The following is a 20,710-nucleotide window of genomic DNA, read 5'->3' as shown; positions in this document are numbered from 1 at the left end:
TAAGAACAATAGTAGTCTGTTATGTTTACTTACATATTTATCATTTCTAATGACTTTCATTCCTTCCCAAATAACCTGGTTTCCATCTGGGATCATTTCCCTTCAATTGGAAAAATGTTCTTTAGCATTTCTTCTAGTGTACATCTGTCGGTGATAAATGAATTTATATCATCATTACTTTTGGAAAGAAATTCTAAACATAGAATTCTAGATATAGCTGTAAAATTCTCAATTATTGTTTCACTTCTCTGATTCCTACTGATGAATAGTCACTGGTTTATTTGAATCATTGTTCCCCTATATATAATATGTTGTTTTCTCTCACTGCTTTCCAGATGTTTGTTTGTTTGTTTAGAAATTTGATTATGCTGTGTCTCGGTGTGGTTTTCTTATTATTTTTTTTAGTCTTTTCTCTCTGCTTATCAGACTGTGTAATTTCTCTTGATTTATCTTCATGTTAACTGACTCTTCAGTCATAGCATCTCTGCTGTTTAACAGTCCAATAAATTTTTATTTCAGATGTTGCATTTTTTAGTTCTGGAACTCCCATGTCATTTTATACAGTTTTCTTTCTTATCTGAAATGTCCCATCTTTTCCTTTTTACAAGCATATTTTATATCCTTGAGTACTGTTATAGTATTGCTTTAAAATCCTTGTCTGCTGATTTCTAACATCTGTGTCATCTAGTGAATGATCTCCATTGATTGCCTTTTCTCTTGAGAATGAGCCAGATTTTCCCATTTCCTCATATGTCAAGTAATTTTGTAGTCTGGATATTATGAATGTCATGTTATAGACTATGGGTTTAGTAATATTCATCTAAAGGGAATTAGTGTTTAAGCTATTAGCTTAACTGGATTTAGCTGGAGTTTATATATAGAATTTGGGGCTCCCCTCTTTGGATTTCTTCTTTCCAGGATTTTCCCCTCTCTTTCCAATGGTTATAGTTGCTGCATAGTCTGTCCTCTGGTTTTTCAAGCCAGAAAAATGAGGACACCAATTCTTCTGACCCAGACTGGGACTTCCTTCAGGCTGAAAGTCATATAAAGTGGGAAACTCACCCAGTGCTGTTACCTTCTTCTAAGTCTCAACTCCCCTCCAAAATCTGCCCACGGTTACTCTCTAGTGCCTTCAATTAGTTGTTTGATTTATTTTGTCCATAGTATATTACTGTCATCTGAGGAAGGACTGGCCTGAAAGGAGCCAATCCAGAAGCAAATTAAAGCCTATTTAGTATTAAATTATAGAATAGGGCTTCAGGCAGGCCTAAGAAGCAGGAAGGAGAGAAATAAAAGTGGATAAAGGGGAGAGAAGGAAGGGATGAAGAAAAAATATACATAAAAAGGAAAAAAAATGTAGTTTTGAAATAGTCTAAGAAATTACTTAGGGTACTCCTCAGGAGCAAAATTGTCATGACTTCCCTACTCCTATTATAGATACTGAACTTTAGGTTTAAGTTTAGGGCACATGGGGCTTATTTTTGGCATCACTGCTGACATGCTGAATGACATGGGGCAATCACTTCACCATTCTATTCACTTGTCAGAGAAAGGAATGCTAATTTCAACTAACATGATCCCTTGATAACTGGCGTTGTTAACCTGATACAACTTATAATATTGATCACAGGGAAGCTTGATGTAAAAACTGTTTAGGGACTTGTAGTCAAGATGGAGGCGTAGGAAGACATGCTTCACCTCCTTACACAACCATAAGAAGGATCACGACTAACCTCAAAACAAAAAATTCCCAGAACCTCCAGGAAATCGAACTGTATGGAAGTCTGACAACCAAGGATTTAAAGAAGCCTTTTCATCCAGATGGGTAGGTGGGGCAGAGAAGATGCAGCAGTGGCAAGGCAGCAGTGGTGGCCGGCAAAACAGGCAGTCCCACATTCACATGTGGTGGATAAAAATTGGGAGGGACACCTGGGGAGCGAGTGATACCAGCCCTAGGCCCAGAGTTCCAGCCCAAGGAAAATAACTTGTGGCTGTAGAAACCAGTGGGGGTTGGGGAAGCCGAAGAAGCTGTCAGTCTCTCAGGAGAGTGTCTAAAGGGCCTGCTAGTCATAGAATGTACGAAAATACATCCTCTATGGGAACCACCACCAGGGCAACAGCTAGAATGGTGCGAGTCGCATATGGGAAGCAGGTAAAGTGACTGGAAACAGGGCAAAAACCAAGCAAGCCTCCAGCAGCCCGGCAGCAGCATTGTCCCCTCCCCAGCCCCTCTCCTACATACAGAGTCACAAAGCCATGAAGCAGTTGCCCCACCCTGGTGAGTATTTAAGGCTCCACCCCATACAACTTAGCTGGTGCACTAAGACAGGGAGTCAAAGTAGCTCCACCTAATACACAGCAACAAACTCACGGAGGATGCCAAATTGAGAATGCAAAGGAATGTGGCCCAAATGAAAGAACAGAACAAAACTCCAGAAAAAGAACTAAACAAAATGGAGAAAGCCAACCTATCAGATGCAGAGTTCAAAACACTGGTGATAAAGATGCTCAGAAAACTCATTGAGTACAGCAGAAGCATAAAGGAAGATATGAAGACTACACTAAGTGAAATAAAGAAAAATCCACTGTGAAGGGAAGGAACCTGGAGTTCAAATCAATGATTTTAAACATAAGAAAGAAAGAAACTTTTAACCAGAACAGAATGAAGAAATAAGAATTTAAAAAATGAGAGAATAAGAAGACTCTGGGACATCTCAAATACCAACATCTGAATCATAGGGATGCCTGAAGGCAAAGAGGAAGAGCAAGGAATTGAAAACTTACTTGAAAAAATAATGAAAGAAAACTTTCCTAATTTGGTGAAGGAAATAGACATACACGTCCAGGAAGCACAGAGAATCCCAAAAAAGTTGGACTCAAAGAGGATCACACCAAGACACATCATAATTAAAATGTCAAAGGTTAAAGATAATCAGAATCTTTAAAGCATCAAGAGAAAAGCAGAGAGTTATCTACAAAGGAGTTCCCGTAAGACTATCAGCTGATTTCTCAAAAGAAACTTTACAGGCAAGAAGGGACTAGTAAGAAGTATCCAAAGTGATGAAAAGCAAGGACCTACAACCAAGATTACTGTATCCAGCAAAGCTATCATGTAGAATGGAAGGGCAGATAAAGTGCTTCCCAGACAAGGTAAAGCTAAAGGAGTTCATCATCACCAAGCCCTTATTATATGAAATATTAAAAGGACTTATTTAAGAAAAAGAAGATCAAAACTGTGAATATTAAAATGACAATAAACTCACAATTATCAACAACTGAATCTAAAAAACAATACAAACTAAACAAACGACTAGAACAGGAACAGAATCATAGATAGGGAGATCATTTGCAGGGTTATCAGTGGGGAAGGGCAAGGAGGATAATGAGGGGAAAGGTACAGGGATTAAGAAACATAATTGGTAGGTACAAAATAGACAGGGGGATGTTAAGAATAGTAAAGGAACTGGAGAAGCCATGACATGAACTAAGAGGGAGGATTGCTGGAGGGAATAGGGGTACTGGGTGGAAGGGTGCAAATGAGGAAAAATTGGGATAACTGTAATAGAATAATCAATAAAATATACTTTAAAAAACTTTAGAAGAAAATCAAAAAATAAGTATGAGGTGGCTCATGAGTGAATGGCTCTCAGAAGTTTCTCTCCTTCATCTTTCCACATTTTACTTTCTTGGGATATATAATAATTTATTGAGTTGAAAGTGCACCAGGCTTTGCTCTGATTTCCCAAGTAAGCAGGTGTTTCCTTGACAAGCTTATGAGGACATCTTACATTTCATCACGTGTCTTCAAAGTTAATGTTGCATGAGCAAATTAATAGCTAATTTTTCATTCGTCTGTTCCCAAAATCACTTTGATCACTCAGAAGCACAAATTACTGAAAAGTGTTTATCAATTGTAAATAGTAAGTGTGAGTTTTCTCTGACCTTGCTATATCACACAGTTTTTTTTAACCCATTTCATAACAAATCATAAAAAAGAATTAACCTAGCAAGAGATATTGATTGGGCTACATTCACCTAAGCAATGACAGAATTTTTTTTTAATATGAAAGTATGAGAAGTGATAGCTGTCAATTGTGAAACAAAAGAAAAGAATGAGATTTTATTTCAGAGATTATGATTTATATTTCTCTTTTCTCTACAGCATATAGTAAGCATTCACATCACAAGTTGAATTGGTATGTTTTGCTGATTCTTCTCTTATACCATTAACAAGTTATCTAAATAAAAGTATTTTAAGAAAATATTTCCCAACTGAGAAATACTGAGAAAACAATCACTCACTCACACAAACACGCAGAAAATCTAGTGATATATACTTTTGAAAAAGTTTTTAAAGAACAGTTATAGTGACTAATAGTTTACACATAAGTGCAACAGTGTTTGAACTGTACTATTATTAATCATTAATGAAGATGCTGTAGCACTGGTTCATTTTTCCTAAAAGCACTTTTTTCCTCAATCACTTATACTTTCAGCACCACACTTTTTTTTAATATGCTTTATTGATTATACTGTTACAGTTGTCCCACTTTCTTTTCCCTTTGTTCCCCTCCACCCAATGACCCCTCTCCCTCCAGATGTTCCCCCTCATTAGTCCATGCCCATTGGTTGTGCATATAGTTCCTCTCAACATCTTCCTGTCTACTCCACTCCCTCCTATGATGCTTCTTAATTCCTGTACCATCTCCCTCCCTTTCCCCCCTTCCCCCTCCCTACGGACCTCCCCCCTATATGTTCCCCAAACCTATAATTCCTTCTCCATTCTTGTTGCCTACTTAGTCTGCCTTTGTTTCGATTCCCTAGCTTCTGTTGTTGGTTGTTGTGATACAGTTTGCCTTTTAATGTTCATAGTTTTGATCCTCTTTCTCCTAAGCAAGTCCCTTTAACATTTCATATAACAGTGGTTTGGATCTGATGAACTCCTTCAGTTTTACTTTGTCCTGGAAGCACTTTCTCTGCCCTTCTATTCTGAATGACAGCTTCGCTGGTTAGAGTATTCGTGGTTGTAGGATTTTGCTTTTCATTCCTTCGAGTATTTCTTGCCAGTCCCTTCTTGCCTGCAGAGTTTCTTTCGAGAAATCAGCTGATAGTCTTATTGGGACCCTTTGTACGTAATTCTCTTCTTCTCTCTTGCTGCTTTTAAGATTCTCTATCCTTAATTTTTGACATTTTGATTATAATGTGTCTTGGTGTGGTTCTCCCTGGGTCCGGCTTATTTGGAACTCTCTGTGCCTCCTGGACTTGTAATTCTATTTCTTTCCCCAAGTTAGGGAAGTTCTGCTTCATTATTTTTTCACATAATTTTTCAAATTCTAGTTCTTCACCTTCTGGCAATCCTTTGATTCGGATGTCGGCCTGCTTAGAGCTGTCCCATAGGTTTCTGAGCCTCTCCTCATTTTCCTCACTTTTCGTTTCCTCTTTCTGCGCTGGTTGACTGTTTGTTCCTTCCCTATATTCCGATTTGTTGATTTGATCCCTGGTTTTCCTTCCCTCACCACTTGTTTCATATGTGTTTTTGTTCATTTCAGCAGGACTAGCTTTCATTCCTTCCCCATCTTGTTTAAGATCTGCTGTCAGGTCTGTAAGCTTTCTTATAACCAGAGATCTGAACTGAGCCTCAGAAAGATTTCCTATCTGCTACTTCATTAGATTAGATGTTTGCTGGCTGGTCAGCTGCGTGATTGGGATCTCTATCATGATCTGTACCATCCTGACAGTTTTCTATTTACGTTTGCTTCCTGGGCGGGGCTGTCACACCTGCTACACTATAGGGGGCGGAGCCCCATGCACTCGTCACAACCGGGAGACCCATCTCACCACGCTGTGGCGTTTTGTGTGGGGGTGGGGGTCCAAGATGGATTCTTGCTGTTTACTCTCCACTGAGAGACCAGGAGCTTCTTCCTCTGGCCTTTACAGTCCGAGGCAATGGGGGTCTGCCTTCCCCGGCGTTGGAATCACGAGTTGATGGGTCTAGTCTGCAGCCGGGGATGCTCCCCAGGTGTTTCTCACCTCTTTTTAAATATGGGTATCTGTGCTTACCGCCGTCCCGCCACCGTCACTGCAGCTACCGCCGCCAGCACAGCTTGACCTCTCCGCCCGGCTTCTCCCCTCTTACCCGTCCAGATGAGCACCACTTGTATATAACTTCCTACGTTGGACTTCCATGTAGCTTTATTTTCTGGAATGTCTGGTTATTTCTGGTTTTGCAGTAGATGTATTCCTTCTTAGTTGTGGAGGGAGATGGAGTATGTCAGTCTAGGCCTCCATCTTGGCCAGAAGTCCTCAGCACCACACTTCTGAAGCTAGCATACAGTTTCCACAATAGAAAGCTATAAACTATAATATAGCCACAGGCAAAATTTAAATCATAATAGGTCCTCCTGCTGATACTCAACACTGGTTCACTGCTATTGGAAAATCCTTCAGTTCTAACACATAAATATAATGAATTCTGTATTGTCTTCAAATAGAAGCATTGTTCTGATTGTTCCATATTTCAATTTAAAGTCTAAAAAACTCAAATAATTTTAAAATCCATTGTATACCTGGCTTTCAAGTCTCCATGTGCCTGAGAAACAAAGGTCAGCCAGTCTTATTTACATGATAAAATGTGAATCCAGAAAGAATCATAATCAAAAGAATTTATGATATTAACTTAAACTTATAAGGTGACTTAATGATAATGTACTCTGTGAACATTCCCAATGAGATAAGTAAGGCTCAAAGAGATAAAGTGACTTGAATAAATGCTGCTCTCACTACAGAGCAGCAGAATCAGACTCCATGTGTTCTGACTCCCCATCTAGTGTCTTCCTGTTGTACTCTTCCACCCTTTATGGAGCAGAGACTTTTAAAATGTCTTAAATAAGTCCTTTTTTATGGTCATAGGTAATAAGTAAAATAAACATTTAACTAAGGTAAATTTGTTGTCATAAATCTTAAGTTTCTAGGTATTAACACTTCTAATTGGCAATTTAAACAGCAAGGCTACATGTATTTTTTCTTTATGTAACATACCTTTATTATTTATCCTTACATATCCCAATTTTAATTATTCTGAATAGCTGTGGTTTTTTGGGTTTGTGTGTGTTCTTGTAAAGAGGTAGAAAATACTGCAGGAACTAGTGAAAAAAAGCTATAGCAATTATCGACTTGCCTGAAAAAGCTTTTGTATGTGTCCTTAGACCATAGTTGCTAGTCCCAAAAGTTATCCTTTTTCAAAAAGCTCATTTAAAACTTCTCAAAGATTGAACTAATTTCCTCCATGTTTTCTTGGAGAATTATTTCATACCAATTTTGTATTTCATGTATCATTCTAATAAATATATTATTAATTAGACGTTAAGTATTTGTAGCTTTGCTGTGTCTCATCACAACTAGAGAGTCAGTAGTAAAAATTGTGAAATTTTTAAAATCCGCCTGAAATACAGAAGGTACTCCTGTGAGGTTGATGATTATTTATTGTGAGGAAAATTTTGAGCCTCAAAACAAATGCATACCTTTCTGAAGATAGTTTTAGGAGCGTCCCAATTTTAAAGGTATCAGTCATCCGTGTTATAATCCTGGTTCGGTTACTTGCTAGCTATTTGATCTTCTGCAAGTTATTTAACTACCTATGTGTGACTCAGGTTTCTCACCTGTAAAATAAAGATAATCATAGGGCTTCTCTCATAGGATTGTTGTGAGCATTAAAAGAAAGAACTGTAGCACAATGTAGGTGAACAATAAACAATCAATAGGCAGTTTTCTCTGTTTTCTACTTTGTAATGTTTTTCTGGGTGGGGTTTGCTTCTCTTTTAGGTTCAGAGCATCATTCGCTCCCAAACCAGTATGGGTATGCGTCACAGAGACCGTTCTACTACGGGTAACACCCTCAAGTCTGGCTTGTGTTCAGCCCTTACAACCTACTTTTTTGGAGCTGATCTCAAAGGGAAGCTGACAATCAAAAACTTCCTCGAATTTCAGCGAAAACTGCAGCATGATGTTCTGAAGCTAGAGGTAGGTGTATTCCTTGGACTTCAGGGGATCATCGCACTGTTCATCACATAGCACATAGAGCCACCAGGTTGGGAGGGCCTGCATTATTGCATGTGAGAACTGAATACTTTGACCCTAATCAGTGATTTACAATCTGACAGCAGGTAGGAAATAATGTGTTCTGTGAAAATGGCTTGGAATAAGCTGGTTCTGGGCCTGAAAGCAAAAAGTGCCTAAACCGAACATTTAAACTGTCTTTGGATACCCAGCTTGAGGAAATAGAAATGCAGGGGCCAGAGTTGTTCTCAACCTGAGCATGGATCCCCAGTTTTATGTTTACTGTATAGAAGGCACCAGGTGGTAGAGATGAGGAGGGATCTCACTTGACTCAATTGAGTCCTTTCAAAAAATCACAACTGAATTCCCATTATTAATAAGAACCCTATTGTATGTCAACTATAACTTTAAAATCCATCTTTAAAAAAGGAACCTTAATTATTCATGCTATAGAAGAAAAGAAGTAGCATAATACTAAAAATCGGATCAAACTTTGAAATGTGCTTCTTTTGTATTGTACTTGTTTTCTAAAAATGGTATAATTGATATTCAAACAATTTGTCACACAAAAAAAAACCCACCCTGGCTGCTGTGGTTCAGTGGATTGAGTGTCGGCCTACACACCAGAAGATCACTGGTTAAATTCCCAGACAGGGCACATACCTGAGTTGTAGGCCAGGTCCCTAGTTGGGGGTGTGTAAGAGGCAACTAGTCAGTGTATCTCTCACACATCAACATTTCTCTCCCTCTCTGTCTCCCTTATTTCCCCTCTCTCTAAAAATAAATAAATAAATAAATAAAATCTTTAAAAAAAATAAAATAATGTATCTCTACAGTTCAGCCTTCTTGAGGGGGTTCTTGAAACCCCTATAATAGTGATATATATATATATATATGCACATGGAGAACCCCCATAGGAAAATGAAAGAGCCAAAGAGGTAACTAGGCCTAGGGTTTATGCCCTTACACCCACCTCCCCACTCCCCACAATCATCACACTGTTGTCCATGTCCATGAGTTCTTTCTCCTTTTTGCTCGGTCCCTCCACCCCCTAACCCCCTACTCCCCCAAGAGCTCTCAGCCAACTCTCCATCTATACGTCTGTCTCTGTTTTGCTTGTTAGTTCAGTTTGTTCATTACATTTCACATATGAGTGAAATCGTATGGTATTTGTCTTTCTCTGACTGGCTTATTTCACTAAGCATAATGTTCTCCAGATCCATTCAGGCTGTTGCAAAGGGTAAAATTTTCTTCTTTATTATAGCCAAGTAGTATTCTGAGGCGGGCTGCCTTCAACGCCTTGGCTTGGTGGAAACTCCCTGTCCAGCAGAGGTTTCAGGATCACAGATGAGAGAGAACAAAATTAGCAGACACTGTCTTTTGTCTGGGAGGACAAGAGATGGCAAATCTCTCAAGGAGAGAAGAGCCTCGAATGTTCCCTCCTAGTCCCTTTTATTGAGAAAGGGATTCAGGAGAAACAAGGTCAAGATTTATAAATCATCAATGCTTGGGTTACAGTTGACAGTTACTGATTTACAGACATCAATGTAAAGAACACAGTGACCATTCTGGGTCAGGGTCTATTAGGCATCCTGGCACCATACTGACACTAGGTGCAAGGCTTCATACATTTTTCCAGGTGTTTGACGCTACACACTGTTTGTAGTTAACTAAGAGATAAGAAAAACAGAGCAAGCATAATATACGTTCTTTAAATCTAATTCCCACGGGAACCCTCTGAGTGGCCTTCAAGTCATGCCTGCCTCTGGCCTTCCCAGTTTTCCAGTCGAGTCTTACAGGCCTCTTAAGGGCCTGGCTCACAGCTGGGCTACAGTTCCTGAAACCACACAAAGCAATCCCCTATGGTATTCCATTATGCAAATGTCCCATAGTTGTTTTATCCACTCATCAACTGATGGACATTTGGGCTACTTCCATATCTTGGCGATTATAAATAAAGCTGCAATGAACATATGTTCTTTTAAATTAGTGTTCAGGTTTCTTCAGATAAATTCCCAGAAGTGGAATCACTGGGTCATAAGGCAGTTCTATTTTTAATTTTTTGAGGTACCTCCATACGGCTTTCCACAGTGGCTGCACCAATCTACATTTCCATCAACACTGCAAAAGGGTTCCCCTTTCTCCACATCCTCACCACCATTTGTTGTTTGTTGATTTATTGATGATAGCTATTCTGACAGGTGTGAGGTGATATCTCATTGTGGTTTTAATTTGCACTTCTCTGATGATTAGTGATGTTGAGCATTTTTTCATGTGTGTATTGGCCATCTGTATGTCCTCTTTGCAAAAGTGTGTGCTGAGGTCCTTTGCCTATTTTAATTGGATTTTTTGTTTTTTGATGTTGAGTTTTATAAGTTCTTCATAAATTTTGAATATTAACCCCTTATCAGATGTATTGGCAAATATGCTCTCCCATTCAATGGGCCATCTTTTCATTTTGTTAATGTCTTCCTTTGCTGTGCAAAAACTTTTTAGATTGATATAGTCCCATTAAGTTTTTCTTCTGTTTCCCTTGCCTGAGGAGTTATATCAGATAAAATATTGCTGTGAGAAATGTCTAAGAGTTTATTGCCTATGTTTTCTTCTAGGGTTTTTATGGTTTCTGGTCTAATATTTAAGTCTTTAATCCATTTTGAAATTATTCTTGTGTGTGACGTAAGGTAGTCAAGTTTAATTTTTCTGCACATATCTGTCCAATTTTCCCAACACCATTTATTGAATAAACTATCTTTAGCCCATTGTATGTGCTTGCTTCCTCTGTCAAATATTAATTGACTATAAAGGTAATTGACTATAAAGGTAATTGACTATAAAGATAAGTACCTATCTACTGATGAGTACTTTTTCTTAAATCCAGATATTTTATCCTATAAAAATTAACAAATTGGATCAGTAACATGATCCATCCAACCTAGTAATCTTTCTTTGCCTGGGACACAAGGGGGTGTTTTAGGAAATAATCATTACTTTTAAAAATAGAAATATATAAAAAATAATAGAGTAAAAATTTTAATTTCTTCAACAGTTCTTTATGTCATTCACCCATGACTTTATGTCAGTAGTTTTTACAGCTAATTATATTTTCTCTCTGCACCACACATAGTGAGATAGGTCTAATATCTTGCCCTGATGAGACCAAGTTAGCTCTCAGGATGAGTTATTTTAACAAGGAGATATAAAATCCAAATATAAACTCTGATTTCATTTCCTATAAATCCCTTTATACCCTCTAGCTCAACTTTGCTATCATTTGTGGCTTAAAGGGTCTGATTATAGATTCAAACTGAAAACCAATATATGGTAGAATTTCCATGGTGCTAGAAAGCTCCTTTGTTGTAAATGCAACCTTGGTACTGATTATGTAAAAAATGTACAAAACAGTGCTTTTTTTGTTTCATATCTTTTGGAAAATGAAGGAAAGAGTTTTAAGAGTGATACTTTGTTACTCAAAATATTGACCTAGGCATGGCTTTTAAACGGTATCAATCAGCTCTTCTGAATCTGACCTTACAGATTGATCATGAAAATACAGAAAAATGTTAGAGATTGATTGATGGCTTTGCAATTCCTAAATCAATGATATGTTAGTGATACCTTTGAAATACTTAGCCATCTCCAGGATTTTCCTGTCATCAAATATCTTTAACTTTACACTCTTAAGTTAATTTTAAACTGGCCACAAGAAAGAGGAAATCAGGAATAAGTCATGATGATTGATCTTCAGGGAAAATTTTTCCTCAGTTTATCATTCAAATAGTCTTATCAACCATTCTTTAATTGAACACAAGTGCATGTCAACTTATGAATGAGCTGTGTGTACCAGTGTATCAAAAGTTCTTAGGTCAATTATTTGGAATTCAGAATGCAGCAATATTTTTTATTTGAACATGCAACAGAGTATTTAACTAAGAACATAGTATTATGAAAGAAGATGATTGTGGATTTATAGTTCAGTGTTTATGCTATATCTACTCTTCTAGCTGCAGCAGTCTGTGTTGTAGACCTTTAGTAGGATCAAGTGTTATAACAAATGTTTGAGCATATACTGCATTATAAAATAAAAAAAATACTAGTCCACATTTCATGACCGTTTACTATGAACCACACACTATTCTAAGTGCTTTTGTACATTATTTCATTTAATCTTCACAGTGCTAAGAATTGGTATTATAATTATCCACATTTAACAAATGAGGAAACTGAGGCACAAAAAGGTTAAGTAACTTGTCCATGGCCTCACACATAATAAAGGAGGAGTTGAGATTGATTCTAGGCAGGCTGCTTCTAGAGTCTACTCTTAACAATTAACTTACTCTAGCTTTCCAGGAGTTGTGATAAATGCTTAACGTACAAAAATGAACAACATTGTCCCTGCTTCCAAGAAGCTTATAAGAGAGAAATTCTTACACCGTGTTATAAGTACATTACTAGAGATATTCTTATGGTGAAATGAGAGTATACCAGGGGAACTATAAATCAGTCTGTGAAGTAAAGGGCAAAAGACTGCTAAAGAAGTTTTCCCAGAGGTGGCAATATTTTGAGTCAGCTCTAATTCTGATACTCATTCTATTTAAAGAATGTGGTGGTTAATTTTTATTTGCTTTTTGTTCTGGTTGTTGGACAGATGAGAAGAGCAAGGGAGCAGTGAATAACACTGGGACTAGAGCCAGGAGAGGGTGATGGAGAAAATGACCTTTCTTATCAAGTGTATCTCAAACCAGGCTTACGTTAATATGTCACTTAGATGTTCTCATATTTTGGACCTGTGTAGATCCTTAAGAAATAGATGAAGAGCAGAGGGCAGGATAAAAAAACAGAAACTTTCCCCAGATTTCTCTAAGAGCTAGCAGGGCCTATAGGCAAATCAGATTTGGCCTCTAAATCAGACTTAGAATAAAGGTTAATAAATAAGTGATACCTAGGGTATCTGAATAGGTCTTTTCATTTTTATCCCTCTTGCAGCCACTTTTAGCTGCAGATGCCTTTCAGAATGATGGTCTTTGGAATTTATGGACATTTTGTAAGAAAGAAAGGGGGCTTTAAGAATGACAGTTGTGCTAATGAGTGGAAAGAAGCTTGTTTGTCCTTTCCTTTTATACCTTCCTTTAAAAAAAAAACTAATTTGGCCTCAACGAACTCTGGTAGATCTAATTTTGTTTGTTTCTTAGAGAAAAAGACATTTTCTTAAATAGCTTTAGCCTCTAGCCTGCCATACAGCCTTAGGAGTCGCGGGAGTCTAGACAAGTCTTAGGAACCAGAGCCAGCTTTGCACTAATTTGTGAGTAAATAATGCATTACAGCCTGTTGACTTCAGACTCCGGGCAGATGCTACTTTAGGGAGTCATATATTATATCAAGTTATTATCCTATGAATCCAGTTAACAGCACATTAATGATTTTTTGTCAAGTCTTTTTCATTTCTCTTTATTTTTCTTATTATAGTAGAATACCTTTTCTCCCTCCCCACCCATATTCTCATTATTTGTTTTGTGTCAGTCTACCACAACATTAGCATAAATGTTTTCTCTTATTTAAGCTACTTGGACTAATAAAATATAAATTACTTCAGTGAATTTTTTATTTTTTAAGACTTTATTATATTTTTTATTACCATTTATCCCTCTTATACCATCTCCTACCTCTTCCCACCCTCCTCCACCCCTCACCCCTCAACAATCACCACAGTGTTGTCCATGTCCATGAGTCCTTTCTCTTTTTTTCCTCGATCCCTCCACCTCCTAAGGCCCCTACCAGAGCTGTCAGCCTGCTCTCTATCTCTGGGTCTGTCCCCGTTTTCCTTGTTAGTTCAGTTTGTTCATTAGATTCCACACATGAGTGAAATCATATGGTATTTGTCTTTCTCTAACTGGCTTATTTCACTTAACATAATGTTCTCCAGGTCCATCCACACTGTTGCAAAGGGTAAAATTTTCTTTTTTATGGCTGAGTAGTATTCCACTATGTAAATGTTCCATAGTTGTTTTATCCACTCATCTACTGATGGACACTTGAGCTGCTTCCAAATGGCAATTGTAAATAATACTGCAATGAACATAGGGATGCTTATATTCTTTCGAAATAGTGTTTTAGGTTTCTTCAGATAAATTCTAGAAGTGGAATTGCTGGGTCATAAGGCAGTTCCATTTTTAATTTTTTGAGGTATTTCCATACTGCTTTCCACAATGGCTGCACCAATCTGCATTCCCACCAGCAGTGCACAAGGGATTCCCCTTTCTGTACATCCTCGCAAGCACTTGTTTGTTGACTTATTGATGATAGCCATTTTGACAGGTGTGAAGTATCAATCTACCACAACATTAGCATAAATGTTTTTTCTTATTTAAACTATTTGGACTAATGAAATATAAACTACTTCAGTGAAATTTTTAGCATTAAAAGAAGACTCTTTTGGCCCTGGCCAGGTAGCTCAGATGATTAGAACGTCGTCCTAGTATGCCAAAGTTGCAGGTTTGATCCCCAGTCAGGGCAACCAATGAATACATAAGTAAGCGGAATAACAAATCAATGTTTCTCTCTTCTCTCTACTGCTTCCCTTCTCTCTCTCTCTCTCTCAAATCAATAATTTTTTTAAGTATTTTATAAAAAAAGAGCCCCCTCAGATAAAGTGATGCCAAAAATGTTGGGGTTTTCCCTTTTCTTTATCAGTCTTTCCTTGAGATCTTGTAGCCTATCTAGCAGAAAAATAAAAGGCAAAAATGTAAAACTTAGTCACTTTTTGTGACTAGTAAATTAAAATTACTGCATGTTTAGGTATGTGCCAAGCCTTGTGTTAGATACTGGATATACAAAAGCAAGTAGACCGTGGCTCCTGAATTTGAGGAGTTATGATCAGACTGGGAAGTTGGACAGTGATTACAGTACAGAAATAAAAGTACAGTGATGGAGGTATGCACAGAATAGGTACACAATAAATATTTGTCAAAAGAATAATGAGTATACAATACTATTCTTTGAATTTTTTAAGAATCCACCTAACTTTTACTTCTGTGATCCTGGGAGCCTTAATTTCCTCATATTTACAATTAAGATAATATCTAGGACACTTCCTGAAGTAAGAAAATGCAATGCCTGGCACCCATCATGCACTCTAGGAGAGTTTGTTCATTTATTCATTTATGATCATCCATGTGTGGTTTTGGTGCTCAGCACTGGACTGCTCCACAGAGCACCTTCCCAGAGACGTCTGCCCTTGCTTCGTTATCAGAAGAAGTAAGGGAAGAATCAGTGATCTGTGCTTCCTGACATCTCTGTCCAGTGACCCATCCTGATGTTTTCTGCAACTTGGTAGCCTTTAATATTTGAAAAGATTTCAGAATATTGCCAGCCTTACAGCCATTATGTTGATTAGCTTTTTAATCCCAAATCAGTGACTTCTAGTACATCCAACTAGTAAGATGACAGAGGTATATTGAATTCATTGTACTAGAAGATAACGCTCAGTGAAATGTTTTATAATATTTTTCCAAGTTCCATGTAGATACGTTGTGGAGCATGATGCCAGAAATTAAGGAACCGAAGTAGTTTCCTTGACTATTGGACTGACCACTTTCTCTTTATTGGGTATCATATACAGAATCGTTAATAAAAAGTTAATGCTGCCCTGGCTGGTGTGGCTCAGTGGATTGAGTGCTGGCCTGTGAACCGAAAGGTCACCAGTAAAATTCCCAATCAGGACACATGCCTGGGTTGGTTGTGGGCCAGGTCCTCGGCATGCAAGAGGCAACCGATTGATGTATCTCTCCCACAGATGTTTCTCTCTCTCTCTCTCTTTCTCCCTCCCTTCCCCTTTCTCTAAAAATAAATAAAATCTTTTAAAAAGTTATTGCTGTCATAATTGCTAAGAATATTAATATACTATCATTTTTATTCTAATATGGATCAGTTTTCATGGATTTTTCTGTGCTGTTAAGGTTGGCAGAGTACAAACTGAGAAATTCTGGAAGCATCTCGTGCTATAGTGGGATTATCTTCTCCCTCTGGTGGTTTTTATTGTGGAGGTGGCCATTCATATTCTCTCTCTCTCTCTCTCTCTCTCTCTCTCTCTCTCTCTCTCTCTCAAAATGACATTTGGGATAAATCAGTGTTAATAGGGTTAATTTAACAGTTGCTCTATCCAAGTTAATGTGACTCCAGCTCTGGTATTGGTTTTGCTATCACTGCTACTAAGATTCCTGCTCAGGGTCTAGTGGTTCCTAAAAGTAGGAGCCTAGTTTCTAACCCATGCCTTCTGTATTTGGAGCATTAAAACTCTATTAGTTAGCTATTATTACATAAGAAATTATCCAAAAACTTAGCTTAAAACAACAAACATTTATTATATCACACAGCTTCTAAGGGACAGGAATCCAGGAGCAGCTTAGCAGGGTGGTTTTGGTCGTCTCCCTTGAGGTTGTAGTCATGATGTCAGCCAGAACTACAGTCCCTTTAGGGCCTGGCTAAGCTGGAGGATCCTCTTCAAAGCTCACTCACATGGCTGTGGGCAGGAGAGTTCAGGTCCTCACTCTGTGGACCTTCACAGGACTCTCATGAGATGGCAGTTGCCTTCCTGCACAGCAAGTGATCCAACAGAGAAAGTGTGACCAGTATGGAAGCCACACTGTTTTTTACAACCTAATCTCAGAAGTGACATACCATCACTTCTGCCATATTCTTCTGGTCACACAAACCAATCCAGGCCCATTGTGGGAGGAGACTGCACAAGAGTGTGACTATTAGGAGGCTGGGAATATTGGGAGCTGTCTGTACACAGGCTACCACATGTTTTCACTGACCACCTTACCAGGGTATAAGAGTACTCCTTGTAGGGAAGTATCAAGAATAGCTCCAGTGACTTGCTATCTGCAGTAATGCTGTCTCATGGACCTAGCACCGACTGTCTCTCCCTTTCCCAGAAATTGTCTCACTGTGGACACCGTCCCACCAGCTTATCTTTCTGCCCTGTGGTGATTTATTTCAGATGCCTCATTGCCTTTCTGTATCACCCAGCACTGCTTAGAGTCACCACAGTCCTCCCCACATTTTATTAGTTTTGAATCAAGTAAATAGAGTTGCAGCCACCTTCCATTCCTTCCCAAGAGATACTGGCTTTCTAATAGTATTCAAGCACTGTATGTCAAAAGTTCCTCTCTGCTTTACCAGACACCCAGCTATGTGTTCCTGTCATTCAAACTATGCAATCCATTTCATCTCCAGAGAAGTGTGCCCTACTTGCAACTTTAGGATCCTCTAAATCTCTAGGATTCAATTTATTTTTTTAAGGGGTGGGTCTTAGTCCCTTTTCTGCTGTATATCGTGGTTTATTGCTCCCAGTAGTGACAGAGAAGTATGGAATATTTTAAACAAATGTCATTTTATAGCCAGAATAATGTGTGTTTGTTTCCAAACATAATTTGTTCTCTCAACTTAAGGGAAATGTCTGTTAAGATCACTTTGAAATTCAGTCTACTACGAAAGTACTTACTGGTTGTCATTTTTTTTCCTGTGCTATCTTGTAATCAACTTGGGAAATTCCCACTGTGACATACCGGTAGTGTGTTAAAAACATAACAAATTTCTTTTACTCGAGATTTTTCGACTTTCCTCTCATAATGCATAGAATATAACATGTGGATAATATATCACTTAGCAATGCCTTCTGGGTGTTTGAAATTTTTTATTTCTTTGGTCTATTGATCTTTGAACTTTTAAGCAGAAAGTAGCTACTGTTTGGTTATCCTCTTAAATAATTTCCAAAATTACCTTTGGTATAAACTTTTATCCTACCCATCTGTGATATTAACTAAAGAAATGAGAACAAACTCTGCTGTCCATCAGATTCCCTATCAGCTTAAATTAAAACAGACCTTTCAGAGAACTCCTAGCATTTCTTGTTAAGTAAATATGTGTCTGGTTGAATTTGATTGAGACTAGTTTTTAAATTTGCATCTAAAGAAATGCTGAGATTTTTATACTGATTTTTGTCTTATATTGGCTTCAAGGATGGCTTTTCCTCTTCTCTACAAGGAAAGGTTAATTAGAACACTTTCGTACAGTACTCCACAGCTTGTCTTAAAGAAAATTGTTACATATTCTTGTGCTAACTGTGGGTTTGAATTGTTTTATAGTTTACTTTTAATATACATCTTTATGTTCTGACAGGATTATGATAGCTGGGGGAACAATCTCTTTGGTTTTCTTCACTCTTGAGTATGAATAACCTCAAATGTGATTTAATGTGGTTTTTCATTCAATTTATGCCAAAGAAAAATAATAAGTTGTACAGCTGGTTGATCCGGTGAGTGTACTAAAGTCCATTTATTTGAACATGCAATCATTAGCTCACCAAAGCTAGTCAGATTTTTTTAATACTTTTGTCAGCTGTGCCCAGGAGCCTATTCTGCCTTGTAAACATAATTAATTCCAAACTGGCATAATAGGGCATAGCCTTCCAGTCCCTTCTAAACCTAAGTTATGGAGGTCATCCAAAAAGAGTCACCTTCCCACTCAGGTTTTTCAGTAGTCACCACATTTATCTGCCAGAGGACTTGACAGAGCAGATTGTCAGAGCAGAGTAAAAGTTATGTGATTTTAATAAATGAATACTGCTAGGCTATAATTAGTATATGTCAAACACTAGTTATTAGATAGCTTCAAATATTTGTAATACCTGCCTCTGCCAATATTTTCTGGTAGATGTGTTCAATTTTCCTCACTATGTGAACCATAGTGGCATAGTTTTAGTGTATTCAGTTGATTGGCTGTGATCTAAAATACAGATTAACTTCCTCTTTGCCTCCATGCTGGAAACAGTGTGATAATTTCACCTTGTATTTATGTGGCAATCTTCCTCGGTATTGCGAAGGCATGGACAGCATGTATCCTGCCTAGATAATTTAAGGCTATTGTTGCCTCCTAGCTACATTACAGCCAGAGGGGAAGAGATGGGTATTTGAATTGTAGTAAAGGGATAGAAATGAAAATAAACAACTATTAATAATGTCTTTGTCTTCTATGTTACATCTAGCTCTTTAAATCAAATATCCTTAAAAGTAGAGGATCTGTACTGTCTGTGGAAGCTATAGGAGATTCACATTGGAGTATCAGGTGTCACAAGTCTAACAGGACCCAAGAAGCAAAGATATTAAAAGCAATTTAAAATTTCAGGAAGTATAATTTCTTTTGTTAGTATATTTTATTGATTATGTTGTTATAGTTGCCCCAGTTTTCCTCCCATGACCCCTTCCACTCAGTACCCCTCTCCCCTCTAGCAATACACCCCCTTAATTCATGTCCAGGGCTCATGCATATAAGTTCTTCAGCTTCTCCATTTCCTTTACTATTCTTAACATCCCCCTGTCTATTTTGTACCTAACAATTATGCTTCTTAATTCCTATACCTTTCTCCCATTCTCCCCCTTCCCGCTCCCAGCTGATAACCCTCCAAATGATCTCCATACCTATGATTCTATTTCTGTTCTAATTGTTATCTTAGTTTGCTTTGTTTTTGTTTTTTAGATTCAGTTCTTGATAGTTGTGAGTTTGTCGTCGTTTTAATGTTCGTAGTTTTCATCATCTACTTCTTAAATAAGTCCCTTTAACATTTCATATAATAAGGGCTTGGTGATGATGAACTTCCTTAGCTTAACCTTGTCTGGGAAGCATTTTATCTGCTCTTCCATTCCAAATGATAGCTTTGCTGGATAGAGTAATCCTGGTTGCAGGTTGCCTTTCATCACGTTGAATACTGCTTGCCAGTTCCTTCCTGCCTGGAAAGTGTCCTCTGAGACATCAGCTGATAGCCCTATAGGCACCCCCCTGTAGGCAACTCTCTGCCTCTCTCTTGCTATCCCCAGGACTCTGTCTTTATCTTTCACCTTTGGCATCTCAGTCATGATGCATCCTGGTGTGGTTCCCTATGGGTCCAGCTCACCCGGGACCCTCCGTGCTTCCCGGACCTGTATGTCCATCTCCTTCACAAAATTTGGGAAGTTTTCCTCATTTTTTTCAATTCTTGCTTCCTCATTCTGCACTGGTTGACTGTCTTTTTCTTCCTTATGTTCAAAATCATTGATTTGAACCCCGTTTCCTTCCCCTCACCATTGGTTTTGTGTGGATTTTCCTTCATTTCATTTAACATAGCCTTCACTTCTTCTCTTACGCATTTGCTGGACTCGAGCATATCTGGCAATCCTGTGAGCATCTTTATCACCAGTGTTTTGAATTCTGCATCTGTTAGGTTGTCTATCTCCTCATCTGTGAGATTGGCTATCTCCTCGTCGCTTAGTGCTCCCACTGGAACCTTGATCCATTTCCCCTTTTGGGCCATACTTCTCTGTCTCCTCATTCTGACAGGCTCCTGTGTTTCTTTGCCTCTGCATCTCAGGTAGAGCTGTCGCTCCTGTTACGTTGTAAGGAGCAGAGCCTTAGGGATCCATCAGTACAGGGCAACCTGTTTCACCACGTTGTGGTGCTGTATGTGAGGGAGGGGTCCGAGAGGGAACTATGCCGCCTGCCCAGCACTCACCCCTTTTCCAGGCACCTCTCCCACTTGCACAGCAGACTGGCGCCCCTCCAGCTGTTGCCTGGCCGTCGTTCCCAGAGTGGCTGGGTCTGCGGATATTCTAGGACCGTGGGG

At 38.4% G+C, this 20,710-nt stretch overlaps 1 protein-coding gene across 3 annotated transcripts in view; it reads left to right on the top strand.

Annotated features, from left to right (window-relative positions):
* The window catches only part of MICU1 (mitochondrial calcium uptake 1), a 237,564-nt gene that overhangs the window by 150,233 nt on the left and 66,621 nt on the right, over window positions 1-20,710 (top strand). For all 3 annotated transcript variants that reach the window (XM_090278189.1, XM_090278188.1, XM_090278186.1), the window contains exon 8: window positions 7,822-8,019. In XM_090278189.1, coding sequence (XP_090134315.1) covers window positions 7,822-8,019 — 198 coding nt within the window. The remainder of the gene's footprint in view (window positions 1-7,821; window positions 8,020-20,710) is intronic.

The sequence above is a fragment of the Furipterus horrens genome, unplaced genomic scaffold, assembly GCF_987537825.1.
Source record: "Furipterus horrens unplaced genomic scaffold, mFurHor1.1.pri manual_scaffold_5, whole genome shotgun sequence".
Lineage (NCBI taxonomy): Eukaryota > Metazoa > Chordata > Mammalia > Chiroptera > Furipteridae > Furipterus > Furipterus horrens.
The sequence above is the reverse complement of the archived record's forward strand: the minus strand, read 5'-3'. Positions and strand labels throughout refer to the sequence as shown.